At 38.6% G+C, this 24,071-nt stretch overlaps 1 protein-coding gene across 1 annotated transcript in view; it reads left to right on the plus strand.

Annotated features, from left to right (window-relative positions):
* The window catches only part of SLC12A2 (solute carrier family 12 member 2), a 61,385-nt gene that overhangs the window by 18,036 nt on the left and 19,278 nt on the right, over positions 1 to 24,071 (plus strand). Inside the window, exons 4-14 of the mRNA XM_035893016.1 lie at positions 165 to 240; positions 885 to 981; positions 2,805 to 2,943; positions 4,531 to 4,641; positions 7,658 to 7,766; positions 8,207 to 8,334; positions 8,422 to 8,506; positions 12,616 to 12,764; positions 17,025 to 17,132; positions 18,101 to 18,224; positions 22,938 to 23,039. Coding sequence (XP_035748909.1) covers positions 165 to 240; positions 885 to 981; positions 2,805 to 2,943; positions 4,531 to 4,641; positions 7,658 to 7,766; positions 8,207 to 8,334; positions 8,422 to 8,506; positions 12,616 to 12,764; positions 17,025 to 17,132; positions 18,101 to 18,224; positions 22,938 to 23,039 — 1,228 coding nt within the window. The remainder of the gene's footprint in view (positions 1 to 164; positions 241 to 884; positions 982 to 2,804; positions 2,944 to 4,530; positions 4,642 to 7,657; positions 7,767 to 8,206; positions 8,335 to 8,421; positions 8,507 to 12,615; positions 12,765 to 17,024; positions 17,133 to 18,100; positions 18,225 to 22,937; positions 23,040 to 24,071) is intronic.

The raw sequence follows: 24,071 nt of genomic DNA on the forward strand, positions 1-24,071 counted from the left end.
TTTTTTAATTAAACTTCTAAACTTGTGTAATTAAAAAAATCTTGAAAAGTGGTGAGGAAAGACTGCAAGATAATTTTGACAATATTAAAAAATTAAATGAAGAATTAATGGAAGTGGCTGGAGATGTAAGACCTAACCTATGTAACACTTCTGTTTTATCTTAGGTACGATGTATGTTAAATATTTGGGGTGTGATGCTCTTCATCAGACTATCATGGATTGTCGGACAAGCTGGGATAGGTATGTGTACTAATGCTGTGATTTTATTTTCGTGACTTTTAAATGTGATCCAAAAGAGGTGTTGATCCTGAGCTTACACTTTAAATGGGGGTAGAAAATGACCTTAATATTGCCAGTTTTTAAGGTAATTTATCGTTATCAAAACTTTAAGCAGTATGAAGTTAGACTTTTTCATTTAGCTGCAAGCTATGTAATTTAAAATTGACATTTTAAGTCTTCAGTGAACTGTAGAGATAAACTTTTGATCTCTGGTTATTTTGACCTCTGATGTGTTTCTGTGCCCCCTTTGTTCTGTATATAGACTGTGTAGTATATAAACAGTTTTGTTCAAAGGATTAACTTAGAATTGGACTGCAGAAAATATCTCGCCTGCCAAAGGGATGTGTTTCCTTCAAGCTCTAGAAGACAGGTTTTACCCTGCTGACTAAAGAGAACATTTATCCAGTTTTGTTTGTATCCTGGAAACTTCTGTGTACAAAAGGGGAGTGAAGAAGCCTTTTGCTTGAATGTGCAGGACCACACACAGTACATTTGTTTTACATTTGCAAGACTAACTCTTTAAACCAAGTTAAGTTGAAGATTTATACATTTTAATACTGTTGGACTTACACCTTTTTTTTTTTTCTCCTCTTTTTTTCAAAAAGGTCTGTCTGTCTTGGTTATTGGAATGGCCACTGTTGTGACAACTATTACAGGACTGTCTACTTCAGCAATAGCTACGAATGGGTTTGTAAGAGGAGGTAAACCTACTTTCATAAAGCTTTTAAAGCTTTTATCACTCTGAAGTGTACAGCTTAAGGATGGAAAGTCCTTTAATTTTCCATTTCTTTAGCAGTCTGGATGGAAAGTAGGAAAGCGTTAGTTTTCTGAGGAGCAGCCTTCCCTATGTTCTGTATTTGAATAAGTAATCATGTAATTAATGAAAAGTCAATAAGTAGCCTACTAATTTGATTAGACTAGTGGCTTGCTTTTCTGCTGTGGAAAAAACATTTTGTATTCCAAAAATTAAGAATAGATTTATTTTTAGAGACATGTATCCAGGAATGAATAGGGTCTTAGTATTCTCCAGAATCTGCACTGGTTCATTAAGAATGTGAATGTGTGCTTGTATGTGTTCATGTCCTGAGATAAAATTTACTAATGAAAAAATTGATCCTATGAAAGGATAAGCTATATCTGTATGAGTGTACAAAAGGACATGTTCTATCGTGATTTTTTTTGTACACAAAAAAATTCTCCGGACTCTTGATTATGTCCAGCTTTCCTGAGGTCGTTTTCATTCTCTTTCATGGTTTGTGATGTCAGCAATTCCTACAAAAGAGTTTTGTAGGTGGTTGGTGTCTTTGACATGCTCAAACTGCTTTATGATATTACAAGACTGCTACTAGTAGGAAATGTGGTGGATTTAAAATAGAAGCTTATAAAATTCTCTTGATTAAGAATGAAGAAGAAAACCTTGCTATCACAAAGTAAACAGGCCCAACGGGAAGGATCAGCTATGAATCTTAGCATTACATCAAGTTTAGTTTCTAAATGCCCTTTATTTTTTTAAATTGCATTATATATATTTTATTTCCTGTTCTTATGAGAGCCTTTTTTTTTTTTTTTTTGAGTCACTCCTGCAAAATAATACTTCATTAGAAAATTTGAAGTGCTGAGTGGGAAGAACTGTAGAATAAAATCATAGTTGTTCCTATAAAAGTCTTCCATTATAGTAATACTTTTCTTATGTTAACATTCTCATTTGTAAAGTATGTTGAAGCTGGGTTTCTACATATGTTTTACACAAGAACTGTAATGCAGTGAAATTAAGGACTTCCAGTTGCAAATTTTTAATGTGCATTCCATTACTTCAGACTGGAGCTGGAGGATTTTGTTGCTGCTAGAAAGTTTAGCCTTAAATTGGAGCAATGTGCCTTTGCTACATTTTTAAATTTTACTCTAATGCTGTAGATACTCAGTTTTCCGTTTGTCGTATGTGGGGTTTGAGGTGTTGTATTTGTCAAGCTCAAAACTACAAAGAATAGGTTCTGAAAAACAGAGTGGCCATGTGATTGTTCTGAGTCCCGTTGTAGGGCAGAAAATTCCCTAACAACAGAGCTTTAAGAAATGTGTTAGAGGTTTGGAACTTGAGTGGGTTTACTACAGTCTACTTTGCCAGTTTCTTGAGCTATAGGTAATGAAAATGTATAATAGTAGAACTGCATAAATGCTTTGAATATTTTGAAATAAAAAGCCCAGTAATACTCCTGCTTGTGTTCTACAATTTGTTTTTAACCATAGAACTGGTTTCATAGCTGAATAATACTGTGTGGTGCATGAGTCAGGTGATTATTTCCAATTGGTGTCTTTTCTTAAAAACTTAAAATGTATTCCTGAAACCAGCATACCTGTCTGTAAAATTTTGAGGTTTGATTTTTTTCTAATGCATCAGGGAAGATGCAAGAATAAATATCATCTTGTTTGTGTAAACTTTAAATTGCTGATGACTGTCTGTTCTTAGGCTCTTTCATGTAATGTTTTTTGTCTTTTTTTTTTTTTTTTTTTTTTTTTTTCCTTTCATAAAGAGCATATTACTTAATTTCCAGAAGTCTGGGGCCAGAGTTTGGTGGTGCCATAGGTCTGATTTTTGCATTTGCCAATGCTGTTGCAGTAGCAATGTATGTTGTTGGCTTCGCAGAGACAGTTGTGGAGCTGCTCAAGGTATATGGCTGATAGTGGTTATGTTGATTACACTGTCCTTTATGCAAGTTTGAGCTGTCACCTAATCATAGAATGGTTTAGGTTGGAAGGGACCTTTAAAGGTCATCTAGTCCAACCCTTCTGCAATGTGTAGGGACACCTTCAACTAGATCAGGTTTCCCAAAGCCCTGTCCAACCTGACCTTGAATATTTCCAGGAATGGGGCATCTACAGCCTCCCTGGGCAACCTGTTCCAGTGTTCTACCACCCTTATGGTAAAAAAAAAAAAAAAAAAAAAAAAAAAGCTTCCTTATGTCTAGTCTGAATCTACCTTCTTCTAGTTTAAAACCATTATCACTTGTCCTACTGCCAAGTAGTTTGTCCCCATCTTTCTTATAAGTCCCCTTGAAGTACTGAAAGGCCACTGTAAGGTCTCCCTGGAGCCTTTTTTTTTTGCTCCAGACTGAACAACCCCAGCTCTATCAGCCTGGTCTCATAGCAGAGGTGCTCCAGCCCTCTGACCGTTTTTGTGGCCCTCCTCTGCACTCGCTGCAACAGGTCCATGTCTTTCGTGTGCTGAGGGCCCCAGAGCCGGACACAGTACTGCAGATGGGGTCTCACCAGAGCAGAGTAGAGGGGCAGAATCACCTCTCTTGACCTGCTGGCCATGCTGCTTTTGGTGCAGCCCAGAATATGGTTTGCTTCTGGGCTGCAAGTGCACATTGCTGTCTCATGTCCAGCTTTTCATCCACCAGTACCCCCAAGTCCTTCTCTGCAGGGCTGCTCTCAATCCCTTCGTCCCCCAGCCTGTACTGATACTGGGGTAGCCCTGACCTTTTCAAAGACATGGAATGAGGTACAAGGTAACTACTGCTATACCAGTAAAACACTACTGTAATTCAGTAGCTTTTTGTAAAAAAACAAATTATCACTGGTGTCAAACAAACTTCCTACACTGTTTATTTCCCTGAAAAAACAAAATGTATAATTTGTGGTAAAGTCTGAGCTGGCTGTTGAGAAGAGTGGCAGTACAGATATATGATGCAGAATCAGAAGTTGTTAATGCTGAGGTTCTTATTAGTGAACTGTTTCTTGTAAGTGATAGTCATTTATAGGAAACTCATTTACAAAGGAGTTCTGTTTATTAAAAACAATTTCTTAAGTTAAATACAACTAAGTATTATTTGTTGGATTTTTTGATTAATAATGAGAAGAACTCAACCATACTTTCTGTATATGAGAAGAAGTTTGAAATACATTGAAAGAATTAAGAGTAATACTAAACAACAAATAAAATACATGTATAGGTGGAATACAGTAGCAGTTGCTGTGCTCATTAATCTAATTCTCTGGCAGTTGAATACAGGCGGTTCTCTCTGGGGAAGGGCTATGAATAGGAGTGATCATTTCCATTGGAAGATTCAATGACTTAAAACAAGGCAAAACCAAATTATTTGTGTCCATGCAGGGAATCTAAAATGAGTAAATTTGTAGTATAGAGGCTAACTCTATTAATAAATTACAGTCGATAAAATGCTGTTCTGCAGTAGGGAAGATAAGTATTTGATAAAGTACATGACTGTGTACTTTTTTTGTTTGTTTTGTTAGGAAAACGGAACATTGATGGTTGATGAAATGAATGATATCAGAATCATAGGGGCTATCACAGTGGTTATATTGCTGGGTATATCCGTGGCTGGAATGGAATGGGAAGCAAAAGTAAGGAACTATCACCTTTTATTCTCTGCTTCATAATTTTTATTGCATTTTCTACCTCACCTGTTTGATTTATTTTTCAGTATATTCAGCGCACTCAGTATTGCACTGTTAGAAGTCAGTCAGCAGACAGTTTTTATGTAACAGCTTTCTGTCAAGTGCTAGCATGTGCAGGTCTGGACAGCGTTTCAGACCTTAGACCATTTTGCTCCAGTGGAAGCTTAGGCATCTATGAGAATCTAAAAACCAGCATAATCTAGTCTTAATGACATTGTCAAGTAGGTTAACGGTATTACCTTCTGGGCAACTACAGCACAACAAGAAAAGGTAAGAGCACTGGTGTGGGAATTTTTCCTCACTAGGAACTTCACATGAACTCTGTGGATGGAAAATACAGGGCTGGAGCTGAAGCCAGTCTAAGGTTCTGTAGTTTCTGATAAGGCAGAACCAGTATTCTTACCTTCCCTTCCACTCTTCTGGGTTTGTTTTCACGTGGAAACAGCCAGGCAGTGTGGTGCAGTCAAGGGCTGTGAACATTGGTGGTGATGAATGCATAGGAGGGGGAACCTACTTTCCTCATATTCTTGTGGTTGCATGGTCTTAGGCCAACTCTGTGGGAACAAACATGTACAGAACCTAGGATACCTTTACATAGAGGTTGCCTTATTATTTTTCTGTTTTGCATTACTAGGCAGTGTTTCTTGCTCAGTGTTTCTTGCACATGGTAGGTTTTTTCTGAATATCTGTCCATAGTGTACTCAAAAATAATTGAGAAAAGCCTCACTTGGTCTCCCTTCCCATTTGATACTTGGTTTACAATAGCTGCTATCTTCTGTAGTGAGAGGCAACTGAAGGAGCTGCTTCATGTAAATGTTAAAACAGTTTCTTACGCTCCTGCATCAAGATGGTGATGATACTCATAATTGAAATGAGAGGGGGTATTTTTCCACATTGTTTCATCCAGCCCCAGAAATAGGGATTGTGGAAAAAGGAAGAGAAGATCAAATCCATTACTTGGATCTACCACAGGGAGAAAAGAATCTGGAGAAACTGACTTTGGCATATACTTTTACATTGAACAGCACACTTCTGTAAGAATTGTTTACTTTTCTCAGGTAGTCCTTCACTGTCTGTAACTTCAATTGGTAATGGTATCTTTATGCACCTGACTTCAAACAATACTGTCCTCCTTAATCTCAACTGTTTAGTTTTTCCTTTGAATGAATTAGTTGTTATTAACCCTCTGGCCACTGTTTCTTAAAGTCACAAGAAATATACTGCTTTTGCTCTGGAGCATGTGCAATTCTATAACAATAGCTTACATAGAAATACCCCTGTTTAGTATTTCTATATCAAACTTGAACTCTGGTATCACTGCAGCATCATCCTTATTAGGAAATAGGTAGCTTTCAGAAATTCTGTGGTCAGTGCAAAAATCAAGGCTTGTTGGCTTGGTTTCAGCATCATGGAAGAAGGCAGGTAGGAGTGATGGTAAGCAACTGAACCTGTTAAACAAGCACTTCATGTGGGTTAATGTACAGTTTAGCATAGCAAAACACTCATACTTCCCTCTTGATAAAGTATCTGTGATGTTCTCCTGTACCTTCCCCATGACTTAGAGAATGCCTTGAAAAATGGGACAAGGGGAGTAGATCTAAAAGCTGGGAGAGACTGGGATTCTAGGGAAGCCTGCTTAAAAAATTACTTTTCAGAGTTTGTGATCTCTTACCACTCAAATCCTTGTGTTGAAGTCTTCAAAGCCTGTTCTTTGTCTGAGACTTTTGGATATAAGGAAGATATTCATAAAATGCTCTTAGCTTCAGGGAGAAGCCTAGGTTTGTTACTGGATAATTCCACTTCTGGCAATTGCTCTGTGGTAACTTCATGTAGAATTCTCTGGACATACTGAAGACTTCTGTAAGCACCTAGCTGCATCCTTACACCTCTCACCTATTCTCTAGGCTCAGCAAAGGAGAGATCTAAATACGCTGCACAAACTAGTTTTTTCAGGTGGTTGTCTAACTCTGCTCTTGGCTGTCATGCTCTGTTTATCACTGTACTACCCTGTTTTCTTGTGAGGCTATGTGAACTGAAAACTTCGTCTTGTAACCATTAGCAATGCCACAGTGCTACTGCATATTACCTTCTGATCCTAGGCCTGAACTAAAAGTCAAGTGACAAATGGCTTCCCCTGAGCTACTGGCATATGCCTTTATAAGGAATCCGATAACACGGAAGATAACCAGGCAGTGTTGTTGCTTATTTAAATGTAAAACCTGAACAGTCTCTTCAATGCATAGATTTATCTTTACTCACACTTTTGAGGTGTTGGATAGTTGAAAGTATTTATTGTTCCAAGTGTAGGGTTTATAACAGTTTTATGAAATAGTGGCTAAAAGTCTAGGTTGTGATAAAGAAAATGTCAAGAAAACTAGTAATTAACAAGTAATTTGGTAGTCTGCAATTTAATTGCATAAATAAGGGTTGAAAACATGAGAATGTAACAAAATAATCTAGTCCATTGCATAAAATAGCAAACAAAAGCTGTTTGATTGCCGATGTAAAAAAATTCTTAGTAAAGTAAAAAAGTAAATATCACATACTAAAGTATAAGGCAAAGTATTCTGATCATGGTTAATAAGGCAATACTACTAGCATTTATGTGCATTTAGCTCTTTTCTTGTGAATTTCTTCAATCTCCTCAAATCTATTCCTTCTGGAAGTCTTATAGGGAAAATGGTTCTTTTAATTATTTTGTCTTTGGAGGTATAAATTTGAGGCACATGGTAATAACATTCTCTTGTGAATGGACAGTAAACTTACAAATTATTCCTATTTCTTTATTAAAAATTCTGGTATGTGTTCTCTCCAGCTTGCCTTATTTATCTGTGGAAAACAAACTGAGATCACTAAGCTGAATTTGGGATCAAGTAAACATTTACATTTTAGAACACAACATTGAAGCTTGAAACTGAAAAAGAACAAGTTCTTCTGTCTGACTGCAATCATTATATTTCAGGCACAGATAGTCTTGCTGGTGATCCTCATACTTGCTATTGGAGACTTTGTCATAGGAACATTTATTCCTTTGGATAGCAAGAAGCCTAAAGGTTTCTTTGGGTATAAAGGTATGTTGGAACACTTAGTATTGTAAACAGTATCTTTGCAAAAAGAAGACATGCTGTCATAATTAAGTTGAATGTCTAAAATAGTCCTACTTAAGTATAGAGGGTTTTTTGTGATTCTTTCAAGCTTCTGCAGTTTTGTTCCTTAAAGCTCTTGGGCCAAAACTTGGTCCTGCCTGCTTGGTACCGATTATGTTTTTAAATTTTAAAAAGATGGTTGATACTGTAAGTACTTTTTCTGATTTTAAAAGCTATCTAAGTTTAGTGTGCTGACTTTTATTTTGAGTTGAAGTAATGAATTAGGACGTAAATGTTTTATGGTTAATTTTAAGAAGGTCACACAGCTGTGACTTCCAGCGGTTTCCTGGGGCTAATAATGTCTGGAATGGGCTAATACTGTAGCCTCTATATGAATATTGATAGACTTAAATATTTTTCTACAGCTGAAATATTTATGGAGAATTTTGGACCAGATTTCCGACAGGAGGAAACTTTCTTTTCGGTATTTGCTATTTTCTTCCCTGCTGCAACCGGCATACTTGCTGGTGCAAATATCTCAGGTGATCTTGCGGTGAGTAGTGAATTGGCAAATACTGTTCACAAACACTGAGTGTACATTTATCTCTGTCATCACTGTCTACTGACATTTTTCTTTCAGGATCCTCAGTCAGCCATACCTAAAGGAACGCTGTTGGCCATCTTAATTACTACATTGGTTTACGTAGGAATTGCAGTATCTGTAGGTAAATAGAGAATGTTTTTAACTTTACCATTTCACATTCACTCTGAGGGTGTGTTCTGATATGGTTTATGTAATTCATTATGTAAAGTCATTTTGTAACTGACTTTCATGCATGGGAAAGTAATAGCCAGAGGTTTCTAATTCTTACTGTTGGAGGTTCAATTTTCAGCTGGTTTTATAATATCCTAGAATGAGTGGTATTTTTTTAAGACTAGGGACTGCCTCAAACTAAAGATGACAAAAGACTTCACATGGATGTTGCCTCATTTGTTGCAGTTATTTATGTTAAAAGATTTACAAATTAGCAGTAGGATAATCCCTGGATTAGAAAAGTGTGTTTTCAGAAAATACTCACTGAACAAACACCTGTATTGGTTTGAAGAATGTGGTAGTCAGCTACTTACCTGAAGTGAATTGTGGTGTGATCAAAGCTCTTTGAGGATGCATGAGCAGTAATTCCCCAGTAGAGGGAGGAGAGTGAGTAGTACCTTCACCTGACCAGCCCCAGCCGACTTTTGGAAATGTTGTCATGTTCAGAAACATTGTCTGTAGTTTTATTTTCATGTGGAAAGAGGAGAAACAATTGTAGCCTGATCTGAGTCTTGCCTAACATCTCTTCCTGGTCTCCCCCACCCCACAGTGGTTTAAAATTCTATGTAGGAGTTGCCTCAGGGTTTGATGCTCTCTGTATCAGTTTTGCTGTAGAGCACCAGTGGTCAACCAGGTTTTTCCCACCCATAAAGTAATTCTGTTACAGTAACAGAAGAACATAAGTTCTTAACATACAATTACAAACTCATGTTCTTAATGTTATCTTGCATGATTTTTGCTTATGATTGGAAATGTTTTTATTTGTGTCACATACATCAGTTTCTGGCAGCAGTAATCAGTTTTCTTATATGAAAGACCTTGCCTTATCTTAGCTGTGCTGCCTTTTGAATGAAATTCTCATTTATAAGAGTACCATGGATCTTACCACTAATGATAGTTCCTTTCCAAAGATACCAATCTTGCTAGTCTGCCTCTTGTTGGCTAGCACTGTACTGTAGCTCTGCCAAATAGTTGCTCTGTAGTGATTGTGCTTTATGCAGCATAACAACCTACACTTAGTTCCTAATTAGACTGACCACATAGACCTCTGCTACCAAATTTGAATACTTTAGAACTTGAACCCACATGAGAGCAAAATGCTCATTAATATTCATTGTTAATGGCATACTTTGATCATCTTTCAAACATGAAAAACCTCATTTTTCATATTGTAAAAGAAACAGTTTGCAAAACCAACTGAGCACAAAAGTGTTTGCATCAGAAATGTCCTGCCTTACTTGCCTCCTATAAATTACACCTAGAATTCTGTAGTTAGAAAAGGGCAGTGCTATATTACACAGTCAGATTGTGGTATGAGTGAAATTTAGCTTTTTTTTTTTTTTGAGTCATTGGATCAGGAGTCATTGGATCAGGAATCAGACAAATATAAATACTTACATTCCTTTCCCCACACATTTATTCCCCACTGTAAGTTTCCAGGGTAGTGACAAGTCATTAAAACTTTGAAGGGGCTAGTAATTGTCATTGAGTAGTCATGTTTGAAGGGGAAGATGATGATCTGAATTTAGCTCAGTATTTGCATGCTCTGTAGTAAGAAAGAGGTTTAAGAATCTGAGTTGAGAAGGCTTAGAAGTGGAAAATTGCTAGTCCTACTGCTAGAGCTAGGCAGTCTAGTTGAAAAAGATAACAGCTGTGAGGAGAAAGCATACAGTTTCATATTTTAGCATGGGACTAATGGAGATGTGCAGGTGGCAGCATGAAGACTGCATAAGCAACTCTTCCATCAAAATTCTTGAAGGACATATTTCAAAGAACAACATGTATTGCTTTAAAAACAAGGGAAGCTCTAATAAAACCCCCAGACTTCTGAGTCGTGTTAAGACATGCTTTCTGTACACAGGGAAGTAGAACTAATTAATGAGAGCCTAACTGTAGCTGCTTGTAGCACCAGAGAAGTTAAGCACTCTCAACTGCAGTCTGAAGGATTCTGGGTAGTATCTCTGTAATTATTGCTGGTTGCATGTAGTTAGGAGATAACTTGATAAAGATCATCTCAGGCTTACAGCATGGCAAAACTTTATTTAACTTCGGCAGGAACATGCTTAAAATGCCTATGAAAAAGTGAAATCCTGTTTTTACAGGAAAGAAGACCTAGAGGTTCTTGGGGAAAATGTTGCCAGAACCTTATAAGTAAATAAAACTTTTATGAATGAGGGTTAAATAAAATGGACTCTTACTTATATCTAAGTATCTTCTGCTGAGAATGAGCCTGCCCACCTGGCTTCTGTTCTGCACTCTCTCATAGTAAGGCTCACATTAAGTTTGTTCATAGTGCCGTGGTCCCTTTATGTTGTATTTTGACTCGCGTGTGTGAAAGACCTGTCAGCCAGTTGGATCTGAACTACGAAAAAAGGAGTGAGGAAGAGGAGGGCTGTGATAGCTACAGTGCACTATTTAATGGGTTGCTCAACTTAATGAGTCTGCCACTGCAATCTATTACCAGCAAAATGTTACCTACAAATAGTTCAACTACTAAGTAGTCACATCCATTATATACTACTTGAATGGCCGGGGCAAATACTTGCTTAGTGGAAGAGAATAAACTTTTTATCATACAGATCTTTTAATCCCATTTAAAACAGAACAACAACAGCAAACCCCAGCCCCTCCACATACCCACAAGAAAAACATAAGACAGGTAATCAATACAGGAAACTCTTACTGAAATTTAACCAATTGGGCCTAATAAGTAACTGAAAAAGAAATCTGAGAAGTGGAAGGATTAAGGAATGTCCACCTACCAGAACCAGGTGTTATTTAGGACTGTTAACCAAGTTCTAACAGCTCAGAAGCAATCTAAGTGTGGTATGGGTATTTAGGAATTAATTTTCCCAATGAAAGAGAGACAAATTACATAGATAACAAGGATTGTTATTGGAGGAAGTTAAACTTAAGCTTGCAACACATCTGTGCCCTCCTTATTTTGCAAGTAATGTAAGTCCTTAGTAGTTAGTCACATGGTTCTGTTCCCAGGACTCCTTGTCATTCAAGTTCCTAGAAGACCCAGTTAAGGGAATTCTATTGGCTACTGCTCTGTAGACTTCACTCTTCTCTTTCCCACTCCTTATTTAATTCCTGTTCCTGGAAATATTTGCTGGTGTCCAAACAATATGCCTACCTCAACTATTAAACTGTAGAATATTAAATAATACCTAAACTGGACTAGTTTTGTCCTTTGTGAGACAAAAAAACCCCTCTGAAGTAGAAGACTTGCAGGCTTTTTAGTACTCTCTAGTGTTTCTTAGTATTTAAATACTAAGTCTTTAAAGACTGAAATACTGTGTCTTCAGCATTTTCTTGACCAGTGAAATTACAAATAATCATAGACAAATTGAAGTCAGCAGTTTAAGTGATAATTATAAAAAAAAAATGTGGTAGGAATGGGACTCTGGCTTTGTTTTTCACCAAAAATCCCAACTTAAAATACCACAGTCACATAGGAGGTGGCTTGTTTCAGTGTTGAAAAATGGCTTGCAACAGGCTTTCATGACAAACGAGTAATCTTTTTGAATGTCTGAGCCATATTAGCTGCAAAAGAAATAACTGCAACATTATGCACACCTGTCTATATGTATCTACATACACTACAAAAATGCATTCTTCTAGAAAAAATGACAAAAACTATAAAATGAAGTTAAAAGAGCTATGTGGAAACTCATGATTCAGAGATACAATATGTTGAGGTAAAATTGTGCTGTTAAACGTTTCTGCAAGTCTATTGACATTGTTTTCCTCTGTGCTAAAACTTTCCTTTTCTTATTAGACTCAGATTTATTCAAAAACTGAGTATCATCTCGGGCAAGAGAGCAGTTAGTTTACTTGTTTGTATTTGTTCTACGTAGTGAAGATGTGCTTAATATTGAAACATACTAAAAATGCCATATTTTAATATTGCTCTGTGAGAATACACTTACACAAAAAGGGAGCTGACCTTGACATGTGTCCTTAAGCTCAGGTTCAGTTGGTTAATGCCTTTTTTTGTGATTGTGTTCACTCTAGGTTCCTGTGTTGTTCGAGATGCCACGGGGAACATTAATAACACCATTGTCACTGAGCTGACAAATTGCACTACTGCAGCTTGCAAATTAAACTATGATTTCTCATCCTGTCAGACGGGTTGTCAATATGGGCTGATGAACAATTTTCAGGTATAAAACTTTCTCCTAAATCTGTTTATTGGTTTTTGTGTTGGTTCTTTTTTTGAATTGCATATTAAGAAAAATCATAGGCTAAAAATACCTAACTCCATAAATAAAAGGTTTATCTGGAATAGTTAGGTGGTACACTCTGGCTATCATGTAGAAGAACAACATAACTATGTCAAGAACTTTTAGGTGTTTATATACAGGTGGTATAAATATTTACTCTTCTGAGTAAACTGCTTAGGTGGTGGGACTGCCACTTGAAACTTTCTCTCTTTAGATGTCTGAATGCCATCATTCAGTGATGTGGATAAAAGTACTTGTTGTTCAATAGTGATGCATAGTAATCATAGGTAGCCTCTGTTAATACCTTGTTCCTTAATTTTTTAAGTTTCTTAGAAAATACACTGACTTTTTAAGCATGTTTTACGTGTCACATTGTCCTCTTTAATGGTAAGAACGTTGTAAATTTTCATAAAACCTGATGCTGCTGTAATTAAAAATCCTCTAGAAGTCATAGGGTAATTCATAGCCTTCAACTTGCACTTCACAGTGTCCATGAACTATTGGTAAGGGTTTGAGACACATCAAGAAAAACTTACTTATTGCTGATTGATTTAGACTTGCTTTGTGGTAATCTGTGCCTAAAATTTTTCTAATAGGTGTACTAAAAGTTGGCTAGAGATTAAGCTGAAATCCACTAATGAAAAAAGTGCCTGACTTGTGGGTTTTGATCAGAAGTAATGTTGTACATGTACTCCTCACATGTACTACTTGTATGTTAGGCTGACAGCCTTACCTGCAAAGCTGGGTGGAAAAACCTATTTTGTACATGCTGAAATAACATTGTAGTGCAGACCATTCTATAACATAAAATACATTTTTATAGTGGAATAATTTGAGTATCTATGTGGTGTTACTTCACTCTGATTTAGATAAAGTCTGGGCTTAGAAACAGTTCACAATTGTTCTTGTGGGAATAATTATTCTGCAAAATCTGATTACTTTCCTAATTTGTTTAAGATTGAAAGAAGCCAGTATATCGTCTAATGTGCAGCTGAGAATAATGTAGAACTGGTTTTGTCTCATTCTATCTTTTTCTTTAAGTCATAATTTTGGTAAGGTTGCTTACCATAAATGTTGCTCATACTTCTAATAGGTTAGTCATTAATGTTCTAGTTTCTTATTATTTGGTCTAAAGAGTACTTCTGTCTCCCCGAATATTCTTGCATCTCTGTGGAAAAATTAGTGGGTTCTGAATAGGAAAAATCACTTTCAAGGCCAGGAGCTGCACAGACAATGCAGTGCCCTGTACGCCCCCCTTTTGTTGGGGTTTTGAAAACTTCATTGTGGAGACTGCACAGCATCTCTGGGCAACCTGCTGCAGTGCTTAGCCACCTTCTCGGTGAGATTTTGTTTCTAATACACAGTTGCACTTTGCCTTGCTGTTTGTTTTTTCTCTCATCCTCACAGCTTTTGCTGTGCGCCTCTGAGAAAAGTCTGATTCTGTCTTCTCAGAAGACATCAGAAGGAAATTGCTTGCATGAGAGGCTGTCTACCTATAGACAAACTGTTGTCCATTTTCCAAGACCATCTTTAGCTTCTGTGGTAGTCAATGCAAATGAATTACAGATTCTCACAGGCTTCAGACATTTCTCTGCTCAGTGTCAGTGATATTTCTGTTTCAAGGCTGTCACCTGGTAGAAGAGTAACATCAGAAACTTGTTTCAGGCTTTGTAGCCTCAGCCTGGAGCTTCCCTGAAATAAGTTATAGCTGTGGGTAATTTAAATGCAGAATTTGGTCAGCTTTGCATGAAAGTTGGAAGTAGCATAAAACTCCATTCCAGAAACAGTGTAAAAATTCTGCTAAAACATTCCTCCTACAAAGGAAGGCAGCTGTAAAACATTTGAAAAAAGTTAGGGGAAGGGGGAGTTGAACAATGCTTTGTCCGTGTTCATTATAAAAATCTAAATTTAAAGAAGCTGCTGCTTGTTTTCATCTGGCATTTTTTTCTGCTCCATAATGGCTGGACCAAAGAACTGAAACTGTAGGAAAAATATGATTCCATTATCCCAAATGTTTCAAATTTAAGAAACTGTCTAAACAGTAAATGCCAAGCAAGCATAATGAGTCTCTTAGCAGCAGTAACTATATATCTATCTCACCACACCAGTGGTAGCAGGACATTTACTAGGTATCTGTCCTTCCAATTCTTTGTGTTCTTTCAAAGATGAAAATTTCAGTGTTAGAGCTAACTGCATATGTGGGCTCCTTGGTTTTGCGGTCATAAGGTTTGGATTACGGTGTGTATGTTGATGGTGGGGGGAAGGGGGTGTGTGTTTAACACCATGGCATACTGGCTCTGCTGGCATTGGTTCCCCTGTTGTTCCCCTAGTTTAGAAGAAGCTAATGTTTCTTACACTGGTAAGCTAAGTCGTAACTTCCTAGCTTTTAAAACAGACAAACATTACTTGCATACATCTTGCTCAGATTTCTCTCAAATTTATAAAACTGAAGTGGTATTCAAAAATAGTGTAAATAAATGGAGGGAAAGGATTGAAAGAGAATGTAAAATCTGAGTAGATTCTAAGAACAAAATTGCAAGAAGTTGATGCAAGTATAGCAAAGTGAAGGCCTTGCAATAACAATGTTTTAAATTGGACAGGAAGAAAAATGATGGAGACTTGTACACAGATTCTCTCTGTAGTCCTTCCAGGGAAGATTGATCAAGCCATCCTTGCAGTGATAGAAAATTTTCATGCTGCTTGCACAAATAGTATTCTATGCTTGTTTGTTATGTTGCTATAGCAAAGGTTTCTTTCTAAAATATTTGTCAGTAAAGCCTTTACACCCTTAACTTCTCTTCTAGAAATACAGTGTAGTGTTATTACAAACTGGCATTTACAACTTTTCTGTTGATTATAAAACTGATTTAAATCTGGGCATAGGAGAGAGAGAGCTTAATGTATGTGTCATTAGTTTTATTCATCTATGAATACAGGCCTGTCCCGCCTGTTTTGTGGTCAACTACACACAGAGTTTGGCAAATTCTGCAATCATTACACTACTATGACAGCTGCTTCATGCTCATCTTATGCCACTGCAATTACTTAATTTCTCTTTTTAGTCAAGACGTGCCTTGAACTGACCAATCAAACCTGATGTCACATGTTCAGTTGCTGGGAGACCCAGCAGCCTTTGTCAGCCTGATCTGGAGAAAAAAGCTAAATTTTATAATTAGTTTAGCCCTAGGAATATGAATAAAACTTAATCGGTCACCTGTATATTGTTTCTGAGGGCATGTCCTACCTAGTTAAGATTGCTTTAGACAGCCAGATTTTACAACTTCAGGTGACAGTAATTTAAAAAACTGGACAATTCTGCAAGATCTTTCTTGCCTTCCTTCGGTCCCTTTCCTTATGCTCTAGATGATGTTGCCAGGATGAAAGAGGCAAGTAACCAGTCCAAATGATACAGAACCTCATTCTGACACATTGTGCTTTAAAGGCATGGTGCTGGGTTTGGTCCATTGCCTAAAAACATAAGCTTTTCCAAGATGGTACCAAATTCTTAAATGCTGTCTGTCCTCAAGTAGCTTATGCTTTTGTTTCATAAAGAAAAGTACTCTATTAAACCATGATTGTTTTTTAAATACGTAGTTCTATATCTTAATTCGCTTGACACGTGCAAAGCTGGATGCAGCTATGGTATGGAAGTAATCAGTAGAATGGTAGAAGAGGGTCTTCAGGCTATATGGCAATTAGAAACTGCTTTGGTTGTAATTTGGGAATTTTTTTATATCTTAGCAACATTGTTCTTTTACAAGTAGCTTACTGAGCATCTATCATTTTGTCAGTCATCCAGTCTACCAAAAATTGCATATCATATTTCACTCACTGGGGTTACAAAGATGTCCTAGGATGTCATCTTGGGGAGCTAGGAAGCAGGTTTGTCCTGCCCTTGTAGCAAATTCCAATGTATTTTTTTTTCTATGACTTATTTGGAATCCTCTTATGAGCGCATGGAGACTTTCGCCATTGATTGTTTTGACCTGAGAATGACATGGTTGGACTATATATTGTGTGAAAAGCCACTTACGTTCTCTGATTTGTCCCTAGTTCATTCATTGATATGAATGCATGATACGCAAGCAACTTTCAAGTGGGAGGGTACACAGTATTTTTTCTTCTATTTGTGTTGCCATCCATTTGTATAGTATACATTGTAATATTCTTTTAAAAAAAAAAAAACTATTTTGCTTTCAGGTCATGAGCATGGTATCAGGATTTGCACCACTGATTTCTGCAGGCATTTTTTCAGCCACCCTGTCTTCTGCATTAGCGTCTCTTGTGAGTGCACCCAAGATCTTCCAGGTAAGTATGGAAGCAAAACCATCATCTTTTAAAGAGTAATTTCAATGAACTTCTGAATCAGAATTTCTGGAAGGGGACTGTGACGTACTGCCAGCATGATTCATACGAGTTGATACTAGTAGATTGATCCAGTATTTACCTGTGGCTTATAATGGGAAAACTGTGTTACTGTTACTAAATGTAGCTAGACTGTAATCTGTTCCAGATCTCATATGTTTCTGGTTAGTTTAGAGGTTAGTTGTGGTGTAGCTGACATTACAGGAACTCACAAACTCCTTTAGATGTTTTTTGTTGTAAGTAACAGTGGAGCACATACAAAGGGAAGAGATTAGTTTATTTCTTAAAGTAATCACAGGAGATAGCATGAAGTAGAACCTGTGGCTGTGGAATCTCATTCCTCAGAGAATGCATTACCAAAATAATTGTGTACCACTTCTCGTGCAAATCCTTTACACTGATTTTGTTGGTGTTCCTGAATGTATTTTGCTTTACTTTCTTTTTAACCATTTAATCTCATTGTTTGTTTTAAAAATTCTCTTTAACTGGGTAAAACTTTAGTGTCCTCTACTTCTTTACCAAAATTTCCATAGGGGGTCAAAAGTAGAAGGGATTTTGCTGCAGAATAGAAGCACAAGTATTGATGCAGAGTAGTAGAGTATATGTTGGGCAAACTTTCCACTTTCTGAGAAAACATAATCTCTAAAGAAAAGATCTTTGTGATTGTAAGAAACCAGTAGTGTAAAATAGTCAATTACTTACAGAAGACCAAAGCTTGTTCTTACAGATAGAAATTACTGAGGGATAGAATATTGGAAATGCAAAATGTCAAGATTCAAAGGCAATTGAAAATAGAATTAGTACATGGTAGCTATAAAAATTCTTTCAGAAAGAAGCAGTGGAAGAGAGCATTAGTAATGATACATTTTGAAAAAAATGCATGCCGACTCTTGAATTCTGTTTTTTCTTAGGCTTTGTGCAAGGACAACATTTATCCAGGATTTCAGATGTTTGCTAAAGGCTACGGGAAGAACAATGAACCACTGAGAGGATATCTTCTAACATTTTTAATTGCTCTTGGATTCATACTAATTGGTTAGTTTGAAATTCTAATAAATCTCAGTATCCTTTTGTCCGTTACAAAGCATTCTACTCCATATCGTGACTTGATGACGGTCTCCTAGAGGTCTAAGGCACAGCTTAATTCTAAGCCAGCATTCTAAATCTGTTTACTTTGAGGGTTACTTTCTCCTATGTTCTAGATAAAACTGTCTAGAACTGCAATAAATTTGCATTGCACTTTTCTTAATAACTGCAGGTATCTGTCCTTAGATAGTATAAATAAATAAAAATACATCTTTTGCTTGAGGTAGAGAGATGTTATATCTTGTAAATATGGGAGTTTTATTTCAGATTTTTAATAATTAAAACAGCTTCAGTAAATGGCAAACTGGCATGAACAACACCTTTTAAAGTGTGTTTTTCTGTTAAGTTACCAACAGTAGAGATGAGTGCTGATGCTGCTGTTCTTAAAGGTAAAGATTAGTCTGGGTAGAGTTAGTGTGTTCTATGCAAAGGGCAAATTAATGGTGCTGTGTCCATCTGTGAGCCTTGTACCAGTGTTTTTAAATTTCTTTTCCCAGTTTACTCTTTCATCATTCCCCCAAATCTGCTTAAGGCACAAGTATACCCATGATGTCTCTACTGCTGCATGCTGACTGGAAGCTTGATTACAAGATGTAGAAAACTGCAGATTAACATGGAACATTCTGCAATTTGATCACTTTTTTTTAATGGTGAAAGTACACACAATAAATGTTTTGTGCCATGCTACTTCCAGGAAAGGAGAGTGTCAGGTTCTTCAATCTCTTTCACTAAAGAGAATCACAGAATGGCAAGGATTAGAAGGGAAGATCATCTAGTCCAACCCTCCCGCTAAAGCCAGGTTCACCTAGAGCATGTTACACAGGACATCGTCCAGGTGGGCTTTGAATATCTCCAGAGAAGGAGACTCCACAACCTCCCTGGGCAGCCTGTTCCACTGCTCTGTCACCCTCAAAGTAAAGACCTTCTTCTGCATATGCAAATGAAACCTCTTATGCTTCAGTTTGTGCCCATTGCTCCTTGTCCTGTCACTGGGCACCTCTGAGAAGAGTCTGGCTCTGTCCTCATGACATCCACCCTTAAGATATTTGTATGTGTTGATGAGATCCTCTCTGTCTTCTCTTCTTCAGGCTGAACATGCCCAGCTCTCTCAGCCTTTCCTCATGGGGGAGATGCTCCAGTCCCCTTATCATCCTAGTTGCTCTCCTCTGGACTCTCTCTAGGAGTTCCTCATCTTTCTTGACCTGAGGAGCCCAGAACTGGACACAGTACTCCAGGTGGGGTCTCACCAGGGCAGAATAGAGGGGGAGGAGAACCTCCCTCGACCTGCTGGCCACACTCCTCTTAATGCACCCCAGGATGCCATTGGCCTTCTTGGCAACAAGGGCCCACTGCTGCCTCATGGTCAGCTTGTCATCCACCAGGACTCTTGGCAGAGCTGCTTCCCAGCACGTCAGCCCCTGGCCTGTACTGGTGCATGGGGTTCAACCTCCCCAGGTGCAACACTTGGCCAGTTTTGCCAGAACTTACTGATGGTACACTCTGTCCACTTGTCCAGGTCATTGATGAACAAGACTGAGCTGAGTACTGAGCCCTGGGGAACTCCACTAGCTACCGGCCTCCAACTGGACTCTGCCCTGCTGATCAGAACCCTCTGAGACCTGCCATTCAGCCAGTTCCCAATCCACCTCACTGTCCACTCATCCAACCCATACTTCTGCTTCCCTATGAGGATGTTATGGGAGACAGTGTCAAAAGCCTTGCTGAAGTCAAGGTAGACCACATCCACTGCTCTCCCCTCATCTAGCCAGCCGGTCATGCCGTCATAGAAGGCTATCAGATTGGTTAGGCATGATTAGTGCCTAAGTGAATCCATGTTGGGGACTCCCAATCACCTTCTTTTCCTCTGCTTGCTTGGAGAGGACACCCAGAATGAGTTGTTCATCACCTTTCCAGGGATGGAGGTGAAACTAAACGGCCTGTAGTTCCCTGGGTCATCCTTCTTGCCCTTTTTGAAGACTGGAGTGACATTGGCTATGCTCCAGTCCTCAGGCACCTCTCCTGTTCTCCAGGACCTTTCATAGATGATGGAGAGTGGCTCATAAATGTCTTCTGGTGAAGACTGAAGCAAAGAAAGCATTCAGTAACTCTGCCTTCTCTGTATCTTAGGGCAACCACTTGGTTCACCAGTGGTCTCACATTTCCCCTAGTCTTCTGTTTGCTGCTGATGTACTTGAAGAAGCCCTTCTTGTTATCCTTGATATCCTTTGCCAGGTGGACCTTGGCCTTTCTAGTTGCTTCCCTGCATGCTCTGGCAGCATTCCTGTATACCTCCAAATGGCCTGACCCCCTTTCCACATTCCATAGAGCTTACTCTTTTCTTTGACTTGTACTAGAAGCTCCTTGGTCATCTGTGCAGGCCTCCTGCCTCGTTTACTTGATTTCTTACTCATGGGGATGCACCAATCCTGAGCATGGAGGAAATGTTGCTTAATAGCAGCCAGCTCTCTTGGACTCCCCTACCTTCAAGAGCCTTAACCCATGGAATTCTTCCAAGCAGGGCCCTGAAGAGGCCAAAGCTAGCTCTCCTGAAGTCCAATGTTGCAGTCCTACTTGTTGATCTGTTTCCACCAAGCAGAATCTGGAATTCCACCATCTCGTGGTCACTGCAGCCAAGGCTGCCCCCTACCTTCACATCCTCAACCAGTTCTTCTTTATTTGTCAGTGCAAGGTCCAGTAGCACTCCACTTCTTGTTGGCTCCTCCACCACCTGGGTCAAAAAGTTATCATCGATGTTCTGTAGGAACCTCCTGGACTGTGCGCAGCTTGCTGTGTAGTCCTTCCAGTTGATATCAAGATTGTTGAAGTCTCCCATGAGAACTAGGGCCTGTGGTTGCTAGGCTACTTTTAGCTGTCTGTAGAAGGCCTCGTCTACTTCCTCATCCTGGTTGGGTGGTCTATAGTAAACACCCACCACAGTGTCACCCATGCTGGCCTGCCCCTTAATTTTTACCCACAAGCGTTCAACTTGTTCTTTATCTGCTCCCAGGTAGAGCTCTACACGTTCCAGTTGCTCCTTGACATAAAGAGCAACTCCACCGCCTTGCCTTGTAGGCCTGTCTTTCCTGAGAAGTACATAGCCATTGATGGCAGCGTTCCAGTCATATGTGTTATCCCACCATATCTCTGTAATTGCGATGAGATCGTGACCACATACAGAAGCTCTTCCTGCTTATTCTCCATGCTGCATGCATTGGTGTAGAGGCATTTCAGTGAGGCAATTGAGCATGTAGGTTTCCCTGGAGGGATGAAAGAGGATCTGCTACTGCCAAGCCCACCTTTAAGGCAGTTGGTCTGCTGGCTCTTAAATTGGGAGGCAGCTATGGCACATTTATTGCTGCTCTGAACAGTCACACTTGTTCCCTTGTTGGATGCGATTGAGTGTCCTAACTGTGTACCCACCATAACAAGTTGGCCAGCCTACTGCCTAGGATTCCTCTGACTCATCTAGAGAGGTGGACCCCATCCCTCCCTAACAGGTTATAGTCATCAGAGAACGCCCCATTGTCACAGAAGCCAAAACCCTCACAACGGCACTCACCATGTAGCCATGAGTTGATATATGTTATGCACCTATTTCTGGCTGCCCCCTTCCCTCAGACTGGTAAAATGGAGGAAAAGATAACTTGGGTCCTAATGTTTTTCACTTGTCCCCCCAAGGCTCAAAAGTCTTCCTTGATTTTACCCAGGTTTCTGCTTTGTGTCATTTGTGCCTACAAGAAATAGTAGTAGTGGGTAGTAGTCCGTTCTCTTGATGAGTTGTGGCACCCTCTCGGCCACATCTTGAACCTTAGCTCCTGGAAGGCAGCATACCTCTCATGACTCCCTATCAGGTCAGCAGATGGGTGCCTCAGTACCCTTCAACACAGAGTCACCTGCTAAGAGCACTTCTTTTTACGGTGTCCACCATGTGTTGCTGGTACAGTTTCCCCTGCAGGGGACTTTGCAGACTTTGCTCACAGGTGTCCTTGGCCGTTAAGGCTTCATACGTTTCTGGTTGAGATGGTGGAGGGTGCAGGCTGATGTGTAGCTGAGGGTGTACTCATCACTGTTACGGCAGTATTGGTCTGTAATAATACACTACACTAGTACCATTGATGTAACTTTTTATTTAAAATGCAGGCAGATGAACACGTTTGTCACATTGCTCACACCAATTTGGCTGCTGTTGCTATTCACCATGGCTGATTGTCTTTTAAACTTATTAGTGTCTTGTTCTTTGCTATTAGAGAATTGAGCTGGAAATGTACTGCAGATGTATTAATCCCCTGTCTACTGTTTCTGGCATTCTTCAGAACCCAGTGTATTGGTGCACTGTTTGATCAAGCCATGGTGGGAAAGAGATTTTCTCAGTGAATTATTTTGAGGAAGCATGTAGTGCTTCAAAAGTGGCAGTCCTGGAACACTTGGTAGTGTGCAAAAATGTTTCTAGTTTTAAAACTGAAAGTGACACTTCCTGATTATTATAAGAGAACTTAGTAAATAAGAGACCATTAAGATAATAGCTCTGTCTGTTGAACAGAAAGGACAAACTGCTTCTCCGTAGAGCATATCAGAAAATAAGGTTATTTGTAGCAGATTTTTTTACTCTGGAAAAAAAAATGATAACTTTCCTAACAGTCTGCTTTGTTTTTGGTTTTACAGCTGAACTGAACGTCATTGCTCCAATTATTTCTAACTTCTTCTTGGCCTCATATGCCTTGATTAACTTCTCTGTATTCCATGCTTCTCTTGCAAAATCTCCAGGTAGGAACTAAATTTTGGAGGGTGAGAGTTTAGCCTGCAGTTTCTTTATGCATAAATACAATTTTAAAAGTTATTAATATAAATGAGTGTTTAATTTATTTCCTAAATATCTATTTGACTCTCATGGTTTATCTGAATTACAAGCATAATATGTTGTGTACTTGGGTCTTCTGGAATTTTGAGGACTGAGTGATCCAGTAGAGCAATTTTCTCATCTTTGCTGAGGAACGCAAGATAATTCAGTGTTTATTCAGAAGCTTCTGAAGAAAGCTTTCTTGCTATTTCAGTATCTGGCATTCACACTTTTGTCTTCTTTGGATTTCTCTGTTAATGTATCTCATCTTCCAGTCCAGAAGAAACTGGAATCACAGGTGGTATTGCCACATCTGCATAGCCTTTTGTGTGGGAGGCTAGTTAGATTGTAGGAATAAGCCAAAACCCAATACTTCTAGAACAGATGTATATCATACCCAGTCCACTATGTATTTGTATTGAAATAATGCCTTTAAAAGCTTCTTGAGTTACTGAATTAGTAGATACCCTTGTTTTGTCAGAGCATGTGCGTAACTCTGTGTACACAAGAGTTCTATGTCTAATACACTTGTTAATCTTGCATGTTTTAGTGGGGGTGTGCATGTGTATTTACCTGATCTTGGATAAACTTGTGACAAATAAAGATGTAAACCAGTGACAGTCCAGTATTGTGACATTCAAGTTCTACTTGGGTATATCTGACCTTTTCCTGTGGTGAAAATTTCTGGCCATGTGAAAATAGTAAAAATACACAAGTAGGAAACAATTAGTAGTATGTGAAAGAGTGAGTCACCAGCTGATGATTCATGTTACATTACCTTTGAAAGCAAAAATCAATTGTCAAGCAAGCTACTGCCAGCGGTTGCTATCCTGTAGCCTGATTTGGTAGACATACTGGCACAAGTACCTTCAAACTATCCTTTTGAGATAAGCTTTCAGAGGGCAAAATTGGGAACATTTACATATCTATGTAAGAAAAATGCAAGTTCATTTGAAAGG

The sequence above is a fragment of the Egretta garzetta genome, unplaced genomic scaffold (genome assembly GCF_000687185.1).
Source record: "Egretta garzetta isolate BGI_Z169 unplaced genomic scaffold, ASM68718v1 scaffold724, whole genome shotgun sequence".
NCBI classification, from domain to species: Eukaryota; Metazoa; Chordata; class Aves; order Pelecaniformes; family Ardeidae; genus Egretta; species Egretta garzetta.